This window comes from Panthera tigris, chromosome C1 (assembly GCF_018350195.1).
Source record: "Panthera tigris isolate Pti1 chromosome C1, P.tigris_Pti1_mat1.1, whole genome shotgun sequence".
Taxonomy (NCBI): Eukaryota; Metazoa; Chordata; class Mammalia; order Carnivora; family Felidae; genus Panthera; species Panthera tigris.
The window spans coordinates 183,700,173-183,718,328 of NC_056667.1; the positions used below are offsets into that span (position 1 = coordinate 183,700,173).

The 18,156-nt window shown below is 39.3% G+C and overlaps 1 protein-coding gene across 4 annotated transcripts in view; it reads right to left on the bottom strand.

The window, feature by feature from the left end:
- Window positions 1-18,156, bottom strand: part of SATB2 (SATB homeobox 2) — a 218,691-nt gene that overhangs the window by 66,756 nt on the left and 133,779 nt on the right. For all 4 annotated transcript variants that reach the window (XR_006220874.1, XM_042995010.1, XM_007094730.3 and 1 more), the window contains exon 10: window positions 2,614-2,811. Coding sequence is in view for 3 of the 4 variants with exons in the window: in XM_042995010.1 (XP_042850944.1) it covers window positions 2,614-2,811 (198 nt within the window). In the remaining variant the exon portion in view is untranslated. The remainder of the gene's footprint in view (window positions 1-2,613; window positions 2,812-18,156) is intronic.

An 18,156-nucleotide genomic window follows, 5' to 3' on the forward strand; every position in this document is an offset into this window, starting at 1 on the left:
AGCTGTGCCAACTGTATTCTCCAATCTCGGGAGTTCTGCCAGTTAGTTCCATTTATTTTTCTTCATTTTTTATACCATGACTGTAATATAAAATTAATCCAAAGTTTTGTATTTTGCTGACAAACAAATGCAGGATTTCAAAGCAGTGTCACTGAGAGACTAGAACGATGTCAAAAAAAAAAAAACCACAAAAAAACAAAAAAACAAAACCAAAACAGTAATGTATTGAAGAGTTTTATAGTAGTTATGGGATCAAGATCAATGGCCAAGACAAAGTCAATGCAGAGAAAATTACCTTATTTGTAAACTCTTTAGCTAAGATCTGAATGATAGGAATAGCCTTTTATATAATAAGTGAATTCTCTTAGTGATATCAGAACTTAATGTTAATAGCCGCGAAGTGCTATTACAGGAAAATTACAAGCTGACTCTTTCCTAGTCATTAAATATTGTTAGCACACTCTAGTTTTGACATACTAACATAAAAGATAATAAAACTCATAAATCAATTGATGGTCTGCTTCTAAGATTTACTTTACTCAAATTGGTCAGTTAGAATATTATACTGAATATCCTTTTAGCTACCTAAGCATAGGGACCTCATAGAGATGAGAACTTCTGAACAAAGAATGGAGAAAGAAGTGTATAGGAATCATCATCCAAATGAAGGGAGATCCTTAATTATAATGGTTTTAGAATTTTTATCTCAAATTTCTCTAAATTTCCAACTGTTATCTTATGATAAAAACTGAATGCAATAAGTGTCTACGATCAATCAGTTTTTCACTTCTGCTCTGTTTCTACTTCACCTAGACTGAACTAAGACGGACCCTGAATGAAAAGTCCAAAGTTGGTAGTTCCCTGAAGCTAGTCCTTGGCCTGTGTTGCTTCAACACAGAAGTTTTGACTAGTTCACATCAAAACAAGAAAAACAAGGGTGACAGGAAGTTTTTCATATGGCTGAATTTATATAGTTTGTAAGATTTTTTTTTGTTCTGAGGCTACCCTTTTCATTAATTTGTTGACATTAAAAAGTTTACTTTATAAAATGATATGGATAATAAATTGGAGCTTCCCTTGAATTTTTCAAGTGAATGTATTTTTCAAAAGACAAGGTTGGTGAACTTTTATTGGCTTTCTCTTTAATTTTAATTTCTACTAAATCTCAAAATCTAAAAACCACTGCTTTGTGTGACTTAGGATATTTGTCTAATTATCTATAGGAAGGTACCCTGGTGCTTGGACAAGGCCTCTGCCAGGAAAGGACAGGACAGGGAAAGGGGAAGGTGGGTCCTGAAGGGTAAGCCCTGGGGCTTACCTCCAGGGAATGAGTTGCCCCCAGCCCAAGTCTAAGACCAGGACAGCGGGCTTCACCACTTAGCTGTGTATTCTTATCACCCACCTGCTCTGAGTTCACTGTGACCATGTTAAGAGGCTGCTTCCAGGTGCTTCTAGTACGAATTCATGAGTCTAATCATTTGGGCAATTCACTCTGTGACTTTGGAAAATGACCAATGACAGCATGAAAGCACTGACTGAGATGTCAGTATTGGGATGAGAAGTGATATAATGGACCCGTTGACTTCTGGCTTCTCCTCCAGGCATGTGAGACTGAATTGAGGTGAAAGGAGTCAAGGAGACCTCAGGGTAGAGCATTTTGCCAAGTCCTTGACCACCTCTCCTTTGATATCTTGATCAAGAAACACACTCCATGCTTCCTTCATTCTCCTCATTTTCTCTTCCATTCCACACACACATGCATGCATTCCTGCTTTCTTCTTGCTACACAAAAGGAGGTTCAGACAGAAACCCTGCAGGGTCCTCTTTGGTGGTGTTTGAGACTGTGATAGGGACAATAGGACAAACCTCAAAACCTACAAAAATTTGTGGCCAAACTCAAAGGTGTCAGACCTTGGGATATTAACCTAGTTAATATTTCTTCCTAAAAGTCACTGATTCTAGACTGCAGCAAGACTCAGTGGCTAAACTCAACTGCTTTCAGAAAGAAATATTATTTCTCTCAAAGAGAGTAAATACTAACCAAACAAAACATGCAACCCAAATGAACACAGATTGCTAACAGAGAGGAAACCAAAAACAGCAAAGACTCAGCATAAAATACTAAGAACCTATCATAATTTCTCAAAGGTTCAGTTGAGTTCACTGGTATTTTCTAGCTCAGGTGGATATATCTCTTTTCCTCAGCCTAATCAACCATCCCTTGAGGGATTTCAGATTAATTTATTAGCTACTTCAGATTTTTTTTCTTTAAAAAAATAAACAAGCTGATAGAAACTATGAACTCTGTTTCCTGATTGGGAGACTGAATTTGCCACATGTGCTCTGGCTTCACAATCCCACAAATAAAACACACCCAGGAAAGCAGCTGCCTCTGGATTCGACTCCTCACCCATTTTTCCCCACATGAGCATGTGCACGTGTGTATGTGCACACACATGCACGCTGTGCCCACTGCGAGAACAGGGTGCCCCATCTTCAGGGACATGGCAGGAGACACCTTCCAATGGGAGGTGGCATGGTGTGTCCCTTGACCCTTGACATTTGCTGGCATCAACAGCCTCGCTCAGGTTGGGGGAAGAAAGGGGTGCTGACCTGTACTGGCTCAGGGGGAAGCTGGACCACGTGCTGCATGCGCTCGCTGTGGTGATGCCTGGACTCTTCCTCATAGATCACATCCCTCTCATGCTGGGGAAGGTTCAGGAAGCGACGGATGGTACACAGGTTCTCCCAGAGTGTGCGGTTCTCTGGGCTGGGGTTCTCCTTCCAGCGGAGCAGTTCACACAGCCAGCCCTAGAGGGAGAGAAGGTCACTTGAGTTAATGTGTAGGGTGCAGAGCAGCAGAGGATAGCCTGACTGAGGTCACAGTCTGACAACTCTGAAGAACCAACCAATGACCACACAGGTGGTTACACCAATGCCCCAAAATCTTCATTCTTGTTAATGATCTTATCACCCTTCCTACTGAATATATTTTCAACTAATTTACAGTTCCTTTTTGTAAAAGATACTCAAGCAAGATTACAGTTATCTGATTCTCAAAAAAAAAAAAATTCATTTCATGTTGATCAGCTACAATTTTTAAAGACTGCCCAATTGGATACTTTCCATTCTAAGATGAACAAATATGTATTGACAACATAGTGAATTCTAAAGAAGGAGAAACATTTAAGTGTAAATAGCACCGAATTCTCTAGGAAGGAAATAGTCTTAGAATTATCAATAACTCCACAAAATAAAAACAACAACCTTAGCGAGAATGAAAAAGTTATATGTGTTTTCAGTCTCTGAATGCCTTGGGCCCTAGGCCCACTTAACCATCACCGTCCCGCCACAGCCACACCTGCAGGAAGGTAGGCAGTTGGTCGGGTCACACCTGCAAATGTGCTCCCAATTCTGGCATCCGGATGTTCTCTCGCTTGAAACTGCACGAGAAAGAAAATGTAATGCAAATAATGATGGATTATATGAAAATAATACAGAGGATGCTGTCAACATCGCTCACTGACTCATGTCAAAATATTTTACCCAGTAGCTTTCTAACCCATCATTTCCAAGCTACATCGCTAATTTTAAAAACAAGAATTGTCCCACATCATGCCTCTTGCAAAAGAGTAAGAATTTTTCTGAAAAGGTGCATAAAGAAACACAAATGACTTTGTAAAAATTAAATCCCGAATCCCAACAAATTCTATATCATAACTTGTAAGCCAATGAAAGTTCCTGACATGCATTATAAAAACCCCATATAATATCGTAAGCTGTTGTTTGTCTAACTCTCCACTGTGTCTTCTGCCTTTACCCAAAAAAAGGCAAGATTTGATTATCTCCGCTGCATCAGCCAAGACAGCAACACCAGCTGTTCTCATTGTGCAGCCTCTTCCTCGCGGCCTCCATGTTAATAACCTGATCATTCCATTTTCTCCTTCAACTGCCGGCTGCAGCACCGCGAAGAGACAAAAACCCAGGCCCATCTGCAGCAGCTGTAGGCACTGAACTGTGAAGCCACTGGGGATTTATAAACTAATCTGTAACACAACACTGCCTTGTTTTTACAAGTGAGAGGCCACATTTGCGCAGACCTGATCTTTTCTTGCAATAAACTGGGAGCTGGGGAGAGTTAGAGGGTTAGGAAGAATGAAAACAAGATATCGAATCATTTGCTTGGAAATGTTTTTCCAAGTATTTCCATAGATTTCTTTCAAGTCAATTGAGAGACAGGTAAATGCTGATTTTCAAGGTGCAACGTGTATGAAAACTGAAGACAATTAAATTTTTTATCCCTATCAGGAAATAAACTATATTTTTAAAAAGTCTCCTAGTCCCAAAGTGTTTCCTCAAGGGTTTCTTTGTACAAAGGAAAGAATTCTTGAAATGGAAAATAAACCATCTGTGGAAAACTGAGCTCCTATTTCTCTATCTCTATACAGATATGAGTCTCCAACCGAACTCTTTCAAATGTTTCAAACAGGTATGTTTAACATGTCCCAGGGGAGGCTATAGCATAGAGACCAATCATTTAACAGAAAATAAAAACAAAAACCTACATCTGTTAAAAGATGAAGTTCTGAGATACCCAGACCTTAAGGAGGACACAGCACCTGCTGTTCCGCCTGAGGAGTGAATTGCATTGTGGGAAGCTGCAGCTTGAAAGGAGACAGGTGACAGCTGAGTGGTATCTCCACTTATGATACTCGGAATGTCTCGCACAACATTCATTGCTGCATTTGATTTATATGCGCTGTTATAATCTGCACTCATTACAATCACTTAGAACAAACTACAGGCCTCGTTATGGACTGTGCGCTGTCTGCCATCAGTCTTTAAGAAGTGTGGTGCTCAATTTGCCCACTGACATGCAAGGTCCTGACCTTGAAGCTATTAGGGAGCAGATTAGACACAAGTGTGATCATGTGTGCAGGCATAAGCAAACCAAATTAATTTCTGGCACAGGGAGGTAGCCAACAAGACCCTGTTCTTAGGGAACCAGAGAACTTCCTCAAATCCCTGATGGAGCTGAGCTAATAGCATGTTTAAGGGAACCCGGTTTTGAAGATGAAGCACATTCATGGTATTTAGAGGGTTATTAATCTAGTTTCCCCACAAAGTGTTTGCTTGGCTGATCAGATTAAGGGATGGAGCCTTCCACAGTGCACCCCCACCACAGCAGGCCCCAAGAAATCTGTGATACTTCACAGCCTTGGACATATTGCACCATGTGTACCCAGCTGCTTCAATAATTAGCTTATGAATGTATCAGCTGGTTCTGTGATTTTTATAAATAATAACTAACCTACAGAGCAGAAAGACTGTCGAGAGCCTTACAGTAGCACAAAACTGCAAGGTGCTCCTAACTCTGACTTGCTGTTCCACTGAACGCCGATATCCCCTACTAGTGGGGCTCCTGTAATGCCATTTATAAATATTTATTTTGCATTTGAAATGGCCATCTATGTGTGTCAGTTTTCTTCACAGCAGCCATAATTTACTTTCCTTTTGCTCTGGCTCACCACTCATTCCACATATTTGTAGCCTTACCTTCCGAAAATCTATTCTCCCTCCCCACTTCCCATCTCACCCTCCATCTTTTTATTTACTTGATCCTTCCACCGACCCATTCGGGATGCCTATCTCTGTTTTCTCAATGGGGGTCTCTTATTAGCTTGTTTAGTGGCTAATGAATGTGTGAGAAAGTGCCATGTTGCTGCATGAACACACATGTATGAAACTGTGAGTGAACCCACCACAGAAGAGATAAAGAGTCCCCACATTGGGATTTTTTTTTCATTTATATAATTTTTGCATGCCGTCCAAGAAAGTTTTGCAGTATCAGGAAAAAAAAAAGTGTAAATGTCAAATAAAACAGTGACAGATGACAGTATTCTCTATTGAATAGCACTGTTTCTGTCGTGCATGTTCAATGGGAACTCATGAATTATTAATAAACAAATCTCCTTTTTCTGTTAAAAATCTCAAGTAGGTTTTTTGTTGTTATTCCCTGCTGTGTTGTGTGGAGAATTCCAGGAGATTTATTTTCATTTCAGAAATGCTGATACAGAAGTTTATCTGATTTCCAGTCCTGGTCAGCACTGGGAGCAGGCACCATGAACTGCAGGTATATACCTATCTGTAATTTCTCTTTTAGTCTGGCTGTAAATTCTGACCAAAGGTTAGTTACATATTCATATAGTCAGGTTAGGCTTTCTAGTATGGTAAAACTGAGGCTAAAAAGTGAGTTACGGCCAGGAAGCTCAGAGAATTTTCAACTTTGAGCCCTGAGACTAACTGCTAAGTTCCTGGTCTGACATTAAATGATTGGGTTACCGTTGGGCAAGTGGTTACCCTCTTACAGCTTCTGGAATATAACCGCAAAAGGAGGGGTTTACAAAAGATGGTCTCTAAGTTCCCTTTCCAGCTCCACATTCCATGGTCTGTTACCTTGTTATTTGTCAGAAATAGCAGATAATAATTAGCCATCAGGGTTAAAGTACAAAGAAACCACCTTAAGCGGGTGATTAAGGGCAACATCACCAGTGATAACATATGGACATCATGAATCCTGTGGTATGACGCACTCCAAAGGACACAACACAGTATCTGCAGAAGTCTTGCCAAAAATGCATAACCCCAGTTGAATCATGACAAACCCAAATTGAGAGATGTTCAACAAAATAACATATCAGTATTCTTCAAAAGTGGCACTGTCATTAAAAAAAAGAAAGAAAGAAAGAAAAGAGGAGCGCCTGGGTGGCTCAGTCGGTTAAGCATCCACCTCTTGGTTTTGGCTCAGGTCATGATCTCACAGGTTCGTGAGTTTGAGCCCTGCATCAGGTTCTGAGCTAACATCGAGGAGACTGTTTGGGATTCTGTCTCCCTCTCTCTCTGCCCCCCACCTTGCTCATGCTATATCTCTCTCCTTCAAAATAAATAAAAATAAACTAAAAAAAAAAGAAAAGAAAAAGGAAAGACTGAGGAATGGCCACAGACTACAGAAAACTCAGGAGAAATAAAAACCAAATGCAGTGTGATTCCTGGATGGGATCCTGGCACAGAAAATGGATATTAGTGGGAAAACTACTGAAATTAGAATAAACTTTTTAGGTTAGTTAATGGTATTAAAACAATGTTAATTTCCTGGTTTTGATAACTGCACTGTGGTGATGTAAGATGCTAACAACAGAGGAAGTGAGGGTTATATGGAAACTGCACTATTTTACAACATTTCTGTGACTCTAAAAAATTTGTTAAAAACAAAAAATGTCAAAAAAAACTTACGTAGAAAAATATCCATGGAGTCTAAGTGTAATGATGACAAGGAATTTATGATTAAAACTCTTTTACCTTCAAACTCTGAATCCAGAGAAGGAATAGAAGTTTAAAGTCTGCATCCTTGTAATCAATGGTTAAAGAGTTCCCAAGCATTCAATGCATAAGTATCTATAACATCTCATTTTAGCCATCTAATCAGCCTTTTAAACAAATGTTTCCTTCAGTCAAAAACACAGCTCTGACCACCCTTTCCAACTATGCAGGTGAGGAGACACTCATACCATTCAAGATATAGTTTGTTTACAATCCATATGTTCTGGAAAAGTTGCCTGCCAATCTAAATTTACAAAGCAAATCATGTTGTAAATGTATTAGGAATCTTTACTACTTGAAGGAATGTGCCATTGTTTCTTTTTAAAAGATGAATAATCCCATAGTTTATCTTTCAGTGAATGGACAGTTTTAATTAAAGATCTACTTAAATGAGACATCCCTATTTCCCAATTCAAAAAGCATTTAAAAAGGCAACAATAAGAACCGTCATTTGCTCCCGTTTTTCCTTCATGGTCTCGTCTCCTATCAATTTCTCTATTGACTTTGTGCTCCAGCCATGGTGAATTACTCCCAGACTCTGAAGATATTTGGTATTCCCACCTCCAGGCATGGGCTGTGGGGTATATACCTACCCATCTGTGATTTCTCTTTGGTTTCAACCAATGGCTGGCTGTAGTTGCTTGAGCATTTTTAGTATGGCAGAAGGGAGGCTAAGTGAATCATAAGCGTTTTGAGCACAGCTAATATTGCTCATGTTACTCCCTTGGCTGGAATGTCTCATATTCAACCTTCTGTCCCCCATGAGAAGGTACATGCCAAGGCTCAGCTGACAAGGCCTCACCTGATCTGTGAGAACTGTTTAGTCACTCCTGTATGACCCCAAACCATGTTGCTTATACTCTTCTACAATTTGATGATGATGATGATGATGATGATGATGATAACGGTCAGCCTCTTGGGGTGCCTGGGTGCTCAGTTGGTTAAGTGTCTGACTTCAGCTCAGGTCATGATCTCACGGTTCATGAGTACAAGCCATGTGTCGGGCCCTGTGCTGCCAGCTCAGAACCTGGAGCCTGCTTCAGATTTTGTCTCCCTCTCTCTCTGCCCTGCCCCCTTCTCATGCTCTGTCTTTCTCTGTCTCTCAAAAATAAATAAATGTTGGGGGCGCCTGGGTGGCTCAGTTGGTTGAGCGTCCAACTTCAGCTCGGGTCATGATCTCACAGTCTGTGAGTTCGAGCCCCGCGTTGGGCTCTGTGCCGACAGCTCAGAGCCCGGGGCCTGCTTCAGATTCTGTGTCTCCCTCTCTCTCTGACCCTCCCCCATTCATGCTCTGTCTCTCTCTGTCTCAAAAATAAATAAACGTTAAAAAAAATATTTTTAATAAATAAATGTTAAAAAATTAGAAAAAGAAAAAAAAAGAATTGTCCGCTTCTTGATGGGGGCGGAGGGAAAAAGTTGGTTTCTGGCTCATTTTAGCATTTTCAGAGCAGTGTGATCCTTACACAAAAAAGACACTTTATAAATGCTTATTAGATGTACTGAAATTAGCTGAGTGCATAGAAATTAGCCTACTGGCATGTTTTACAGCCTCAAATTCAAAGAGGTATCGTTGAAGAGGGGCACTATTTCTCTGAAGTTACCCTGTCAATGTTCTGAAGATTGTTCTCCCATCTCTAATGCATGAATACAATAAAAATGGGATGATCCAATTTACATTATATATTAATGTGTTATATATAATATATAAATGCAAATAATGACAGGTCTCTCAGAATATTAATTCAGTTTGTAATCTTATACTGAGCACCCATCTACTATGTGCCATACAATGTGCTGGTATGTTACATACATCATTTGTCTTGATTACTTTTATTAAAAAGGTGAATTGAGATCACCAGCAAGGAAGTGAGTATTTGGACTATGAAGCTCAGGAAAAATATCATCATAGAGAATATGACATGAAAGGTGGATCTTGAAAGATAAAGATGGATTTCACTAGGTGGGGAGAGGAAGTAATCAGAAGAGATAACATTACCAGCAAATGCATGGATTTAGAAAATTATCACACCCCAGGAATCAGAAGAAACTTTGCAGTCTAGAAACAGAGGTGGGGTCAGATTATAAAGAATAACATGCAAAGAAATTTCATCTTAATCGTATGGGCCATGGGAGCTATAGAAAGCTTCTAAATGATATGACAAATAATTAATCTTTCTTTCTTTTTTCTTTAAAGTTTATTTATTTTCAGAGAGAGAGAGAGTGCGTGTGAGTGGGAAAGGGACAGAGAGAGACATAGGGAGAGAAAGAGAATCCCAAGCAGGCTCCACACTATCAGGGCAGAGCCCTCCACGGGACTCAAACCCACAAACCCTGAGATCATGACCTGAGCTGAAACCAAGGGTCAGACTCTCAAACAACTGAGCCATCCAGGTGTCCCTTTTCTTTCCCTTCCTTCCTCCCTCATTCGTGTCTAACAAGAAGTCCTTAGAGAAAAAACTATGATAAATAAAGTCAACATCACTTATCCTAGCCTAGATATTTTTTTTTTCCCTGACAGTAAAATCAGGACTCACAATGACCTGGTAATGGTAAAGTACATAATTCATATGTTTCACCCAATAGGAGTTTTCATTCTCACACAAAAAATGACATATATCATAAATACTACACTATATCAATAATTCTAAAAAATCTGTTCTCATTATTCTAACCATTTTCCTTTCTCTCCGTGTGTGTTCTTATTGTTGTTATTCACATGAGAATTTTTTTACATCTTTCTTGGATTAAAAAACGAACCAGGAAGGGCAGTATCTATTTTACTTATAGAACATTTTAAAGTTTTAAAATTTTCAGGTAGACAGCAACAGAGTGACATTCTGCAAACTGCATACCAAAGGCTGAGAATGTCCAAATAACCAGGGAGGTCTTTCCCAAAACAATAATATGACCAGTGTTTGAGTGTGGACCCCAGTAGATATGGGTTTGAATCCCATAAGCTCCAAACCTTCCCTTGAAGTGATGGGGGAGGGGAAACAAAAGGGAAGAGCAGTGTTTCTGTCCGTGGTACTGAAATGTCACTGTGTACTGAGTGATTTTCCTACCCCAGGACACTGGTAATGACTCCAACTTCTCCCAGGCCCCATGTTTTTTCCTTTAAAAAGTCTAAGTTTTAAAAAGTTTAAGTGTTGATGACAACTTTCCTAGTTTTTAAAATATTTAAGAATAAATACAAACCAGCATTTGCTTAGCAACAAACACAAGTTTACAGCCTAGTCTGATCTACAAAGAGAGAAAGTGAGTGAGTAAGTAAGTAAGTAAGGTTGTATTTGCCTTGAAGACAGGGCCTTGTCACAGTCATTCTGTTGTAATGTGCCCTAGGGGCCTAACACAGAGCTGATAAGTGAATTCAGCCTAGAAATAGTAAGAACCCCCCAACTGCCACCACACCCCCCCTTTGCCCCTCTAGGAACTCCAATGAATGAATAAGTCAGCAAATGAACAGTTCTTTAGGAGAATGACTCAAAGCTTCTTGCACAGAAATGTAAAAGGCCATTTACTCACCCACATCCTCAATACAGAAAATGTCAGCATATGTAACCAAAAGGAAATGTTTTCTGAGTGTCTCAAAAGAAAATTCATATTATTAACCACAGACAGTCGCTTTCTAAATGGAAGCACATAAAGTCCCCAAACAAACTTTTGTAACTGTGAAAGGATTTCTCTTCAGCTGGTTGAGACTCTTCTGAAGTGTGAAATGAGCCAGATAATATTCAGCTCTTGTTTCTTAGTCACCAAATTCTCTTTTCATGAATCCAATAAGTGTCTATTAAAATAAATAAACCCCCTAATGATTCAAGATAACCTAATCAAGAAAACTGAAATGGATAAAAGGCTAACTGCAAGGGAGACTTGTCAAGGGCTTCAGTGACTCCCTGACGAGGAGGTCATCTAAACCCGAGAAAGGTTTGTGCTTAGCATTTGGTTACAGTTCAAGGTTAATTATTTTATACCTTGAATGTGGTAAGTAAAAATGATCTGCTTCTTTTTGTATTTTTCAAAATTGTACACTAAGTTCTAAACTATTTTCATGGGGACCAATTTTCAGCTGTCTCTGGGCATGTCTCTCACATTTCTATGGATGTGTTTGTAAAGATTGAATCTGTAATTGAGAGTAATGAAAATTTTATTTCAAAACAACTCCTTAACTTCTGTTACAGAGGACTCAAGACAAAGGGGGATTTCATAAAATCTCCCTCCTTGCCAAAGATGCATGGGAGAAACAAAGCTATATAATAATGTGGAGACATGGTATGATTTTATATAAATATGTACACACATACATACATGCCTACATGACAATATGCACCTGAAAAAGCCATCCATATCTGTCAAAAAGATGAATGAATCTGGAATTTTCTACTTCTCCACTTAAATACCAGAAAGGTATTAATAGCAAAATGTTCTAGGCTAAAACATCAAGCAGAAAAGAACCAAAATATTTCAAGTCCCTGACTTCAGGTCCAAATTCCACATACCTGTGACATAATACTATATATTTTTCAAACTGCCTCAAAAATTTGTAAGTGCAGGGGCGGGTGGAGGAGGGGAACCCAGACACAGAGGAAACTGGGAATAAGAATTTTTTTTTTTTTTTTGAAAGATCAGAGCTGGGGCCAGAGTGAGGCAAGCAAACAACTAATGCACAAAATTTAAGGAGTGCGGCTCTGAAAGTGTGTGCCTCCTTCACATTAATACCTAGGACCCAGCTTGCTTCACCCTGGTCTTGGCCCTGTGAAAGGAAGATGATTACACAGTTTCTACAGCAAAGTGGTAGGGGCTCTTCATAGGCACAAACATTCTCCAGCTATAAGAACCCTGATTTAACTCAATGTGCTCTTTGTAAGAGGGCTGGAAGAGTTTGGAGAAGTAGTTTTAATAGGTCAACCTGATTTGCTTCACAAGCAAGTTTACAAAGGTGACATGCCATGAACTGGAAAAATAATGTAACTCAAGGATTTCTGCAGTAGATAAAGATGTGCTTAAAACTTGTACAAAAACTTGAGCCATGGGTAAAGGTATCTGACTTTTAAAAACTGCCTATGAACTCTGTGATTAATCTTCATTGATATCTAAATAAAGGCTTCCTTAAAAGCTACTTTTAGAGCATGAAACATTAACATAATTAATTGTGGGTTGGTAAAAAGAACCCCATACTATAAGATTGGTACAAAAACTGAGACCTTGAGGGAATTTCTGCTGATAATCTCAACAGAATGTAATCTTTTGAGATTATGCTGAAAAAAAAAAAGGCAGAGAATGAAGGGCTCAATCTGACGCTTAAACATCATTGTGTTGACTGCCTGCTTTAATCTGGCATTTGAGAATGTTGAGAAATCTAATTTCTTCACTACTTGGCATAGTAACTTTTTTCAAATGGTAATTGTAGTGTAAATACATTAATTTTTTTCTATTTGAATTTGGTGGATACGCCTGAAATTGTAGTAAGTGACAATTGACAAAAGTAGAAAGTTCTCCTTGATAGGCTGTCGATATGACTGCATTACTGAGAAAGCAGCCTGGCAGGAAGGGGCGGCTACTGAGGATGGCTACATGCCACGTTTTAGCCTGCCTTACATGCTAAATAGGAGATAGCAAAATCATTAAGAGTGAGACTGAGACCACCCACTCACATGGCTACCACTTCCTGTCACTTTTTATGCCAGAGAGATGGCGCAGCCAAACATGTACTCCTGATAGCCTGAGATATCCCAGCTCCAGTAAAGCCATTCCCATAAAGGGAATGTAGTAAGTTAAGATAAATGTCAAACATCTTTTTGAGCAAAGTGGCAAAACCTTGATCTCTGTGTGATATTTCTGAAAGGCTAAGAAACTAATGATGAGATAAAAGGTAGTATTTTATACTTTGTAAATTTACTCTCCTACATGAAAAGCTGGGCTTAAAAAAAAAATTATAGTTTTAACTTGTCTTACAATTACGTGTTGTACAGCATGATCTCAATTAGGATATAACATGCATGTGCACATCCACACACACACTACACATTAGAAAGAAAGACTCTAAAATGTTAATAGTGGGGTGCCTGGGTGGCTGTCACTTAAACATCTGACTCTTGGTTTTGGCTCAGATCATGATCTCACAGTTCATAAGTTTGAGTCCTGCATCCGGCTCTGTGCTGACAGTATGGAGCCTGCTTGGGATTCTCTCTCCCTCTCTCTCTGCTCCTCCCCTGCTTGCGCTCTCTCTCAAAAAATAAATTTAAAAAAAATTACGATGTTAATAGTAACTACCCCTGCACTGTAGAATTACAGGTGATTCATGTTTTTACCTTTATACTTTTCTTCATTTTCTAAATTTTTAAAAATAAGAATGTTATTACTTAAGCAATCATAAAATAGAAGTTTTTGCTTTAAAAAAAAGAACTATGTACAACTAAATTGTGCCTGGGCATTTTTAAGAGACACAAAAGCAAAGGTTAATGTGATAGCCCATGACTAAACGAAGAAAACATCTTAGTACATATACTGAATGTGATGTTTTTCTTTATGTAGAGGTGTCTATCTTTCCTTTGCTTTTGCTTTATTTTAAAAGGATCTGTCGTAAAGAGCTGCATATTTTAATCATTCAGTGTTAAGCAAATTAGACCATGTATAAGGGGAGATTTTATGATAGGAAAGAAAGTTCATAAAATCTGAGTTTGTAATCTACATCTAAAGCTAAGTAGCCTTCTACTCAGGAATACAATTTATTAAGTCAGTAGGAACATGGAATATAATTTTGTTGGATAGAAACATAAGTAGTAAGGAAGGAATAAAGGTCAGTACACAAAATCTACTTAATCCTAATGTACATAAAGCGTAGAACATACTGAAACCCAATCACCATGGAGCACACAGCTTCTATACGGAACAGGATTTCAGAATTGTGTACTGGAGGCCAGAAACTCATCTTCCCCAGCTATAGTAAGATCATGATTATGGCTCCCTCTCTGACTTCTCCATGCAGTAAGAATAAGGACTTTCCTATCCCTGATCCTAGTGTTAGCTTCTGTGGCTTGTGGGAGTGGAGAAGTGTGTGTGGCAGGGAGGGGAACTCCAGGGTCTTTTAACTCTTGGTGGAGATGAGGACATCCTATGTCATCTCACCAGACAGCCCCGTGGGTCCCTGTTTGTTCCCAGATGACTCTCTTTCTGTTACCCCAGCAGCCTCTGGGGTTGGCCCTTCCATTGCCACCATCTGAGATTTCACAACCAGGTTATCTATCTCTCCTTTTTGCAGTGCCTCAGCAGCTCTCTACTTTCCTAATATAGAAAGCAAGCCCTCACCACCACCAAAAAAAGGGAAGGAAACCCAGTGCCTTGTTAAAGGTTTTGTTCATTTGTTGTCTTTTATATTTTTAAATGGGGACATGGGAGAAGAGAAATTAAAATAAGCCCCTTCCCATCTTTCTACCTACTCCATTCTTACCCAAACATAGTAGGAAAAGGCAGTCACGTACATAGAGTTGGGTCTCTGGGTATACAAATAATAAAGAAAGACTCACTCTCTTTGCCAAAAAACACCAACTTTAGATCATCCTCAGCATTCAATGAGCTGAACTACTGTAGACTATAAAAAGGAAAAGAGGTCAGTATATGAGAGAAACAGTAAATTCATTCCTGGGGAAAGGAACAGTTGACGTCAAGGGAAAGAAATGTGGCTGAAGATGCTGTCACAGAGCACATGGTCAGCCCTGGAGGACTGTAGTGGGCTACTGTGCTTCATCTCTCTGGATTCCCACTTCCCAGATCATGTGTGATAGGTGCAGTTGGGGACAAAGGGAGAAAGCAATCCCACGGAGTGTAAGAGGAAAAAGGAGAGTACAAGAAGCAATGGAAGAACAAGGAATCCTGTGGCCACTCAAATTGCACACCGGGGCATTCATTCCCTGGTGGCTCTTTGTATGTAAGGGTCATACTGAGGTGACACAGAAAATGTTCTGTATGATTTTAAATGATGGTTCCTACTGAGGACCCCTCCTACTAAGGACTCATAATTCACAGAGAACTTCAATCACTGACCAATAATAAAGACCATCAACAATCTGAATATTCTGAAGAAAGAAAAAAAACAAAAGGATAACCCTCAGGATTCTCTCTCTCACACACACACTGATCCTAAATTGAAAATGAGGTGAAATAAACATATGCATAACCATACCTTTCCCCCTGATTTTTTTCTTCTGCTTTTCCTTCTTTGACTCCTCTCCAATGAAGAGGAAAACAAGGTCAGATAGGAGACACTCAATGGAATTCGATGATAGACTGGTCATGCATGACAAAGGAGCTAGAGCTGAACTGGAGAAAGAGGCCTACAAATGCATCCTGACGTACCACACAAACATACTTCCAGTAATATATTTTTGCCAACAGGACCATAGACAAACTGTACGAGGTAGTCACCCTTTCAACTCCTTTTCTGAACCCCTCTTCCCATTGTGTCCCTAAACACTTACAGCCCTCAAGGACCACCCTAATCTCTCCAAAATTCTCCTTTCTTTGTCCCACTTCTCATTCAAAGTTTGCCTAACACAAAGCTTTAGGTATTATTCTTAATAGCTGATGACAGCAATTCAGAATAGAGAGTGGATGAGGTTTAATGGAGGGTTCACTTCTACTTTAAAAGAAATTTAAAATGGAAGGGAAGGGGTTGCTCTGCATATTTGAACTGAGCCTTCACAAGGTTCCAATCTGACTCCGGTTCATAAGAGTTCCTAATTAAAGGTCTTCTAATTTTATCTCCAAGACAATAGAGAGCCCTTGTTATTTTTCTGCTGCTTTAGTCACTCCAAGAACTTCTGATCCCTCCAAAGAAACATGAAGGGAAGAAAGGGAATGCAGAAGAGGAAATGAAAATCTCTGTATTCTCAATCTTCACAATCCAATAAAGAGGGCGTGGCCACTTCCCACTGCAGCTTGGAGTGGTTAAGTATTTTGGCCACACACACACACACACACCCCTTATGGATGACATGCCAAATATATATATATACAAGGTACCAAATACTGCAATTAGTTTCACTAAATATGCTCTTTACGAAGTAAATGATGGTATTTACAAAAGGGAGTGAGTATCTTATATCTTATGTTAAATTGCCTTAGAAACTATCAGGTAAGTTCACTTTGTTTGGGGGTACCGTTTTTATAAAATCTTAGAACCTGATTTGCCAGTCTAGTCAGCTATCTACAATAAGGTTCTCCATTCATAATTGACAATGAGGTTACTGTCCCAACGAAAACCAGAAAATCCTCAAAGCAACTTATCCCCACTGAGGCTCAATCCTCAATCTTACCCTTTAGCATATTAATTCCCAGAAGTACATTTTCCTCCAGATTCTACAAAATCAGGGCTACTGAGTTCTTCAGGAGGCATCAAAAATTTGGAGAGCCAAGCCGTGCCAACTGGCAAATACAGCTTCCAATCAGCCACCTGAATTATTTTGGGAGGCTGGAGGCATCACCATTTCCAAGAGCCATTGGTGCCAAGTGAGCAGAAAGGTTACAGGCAGTTTGAATCAAGCTCTTAGACTATGGGTTTCAGTTTTTCTTCAAAGCTGCTTATGAAAGAAGGACTGAGTGAAACGTTGATATTTACGTCAAGTCACAACTAAGGGGAAGGTTTGCAAAATCAATTGTGCAGCTTTTATACTCACTGCACACTTACCACATATGTCCTTTATTACACAGTGGAAAACCATTAAATGCACAGTAGTTTTGCCAAGTGGCATTATGCATTTAACAGCTTTATTCGTTTAACAGCCCCAACTCTCATTATATTTTGCCATGTGGTACATGGGATTTTATGCATTTAACAGTTTAAGAAGGCTCTATGGTGTTTTCTTTTCATGTATTTCATACTATGGTGGACATCGTATCTTAGCAAACTGTATTTCAATGATTTCATTGGTGAGCGAAGAGAAAGAATAATCAGCAAAAATGACTATCCTTAAAATAAACAGGGAAATGAATATTTCAATCCTCTTCTAAATTCCTTGATATTCTACTCCGTTCCCTTTATCAACATCTGAAAAATAAGTAAGGTTACTGCGAAACTACAGAAAAAAAAAACAACTATACAGTATTTAACTATCATTTTAAAAATGGTAACTGAATTTTCATTGAAAATCTTCCTGCTTAATAGAAATACAATATTCAGTAACTCCTTTTCTTTACAGCACACAACAGAAGATCTGTTAAGGAGATGCTGGACCATTATACCATTTACATATGTGGGATGAAAACATTTGTCATGCGAGGCCACAGAGGAAATCAAGCTCAGAATCAAAGGATCCTCAAAATTATGCTTCAGCTAACTTTTGTTTCCTCCACCCTGCACTGGATAATTATTCATCCTAGGGATAAATAAGTAACCACCTCAACCTAACCCATTCGAGGATAGGGTGGTAGTTGTCCCTTTAAACGAATTGAGACAGATAGTGAGTCCCATCAACTGTTGCTGCTTACAGAAATAAAAAACCTAAGCATCTGTCTCCCCTTCTCCCTGGAGTATTCCATTCCCCACAATCCCGACACTGAGAAACTGTACTGGATAAGCTTCTATGTTTTTCTGTTATGAATTTTAGCACTCATTCTGGACTCCCCCACCACCCCACACATGTGTTTTTTCCTGGAAAAACAACTGTATTCTACACATAAAAGAAACACCTGACATGGCAAGGTGTCTCTGGGGCTGGAGAAAAGAGGTTATTATAACAAAGTCAGCAGTTCCCCTGGTGGGAATAAGAGAAGGGATGAGAC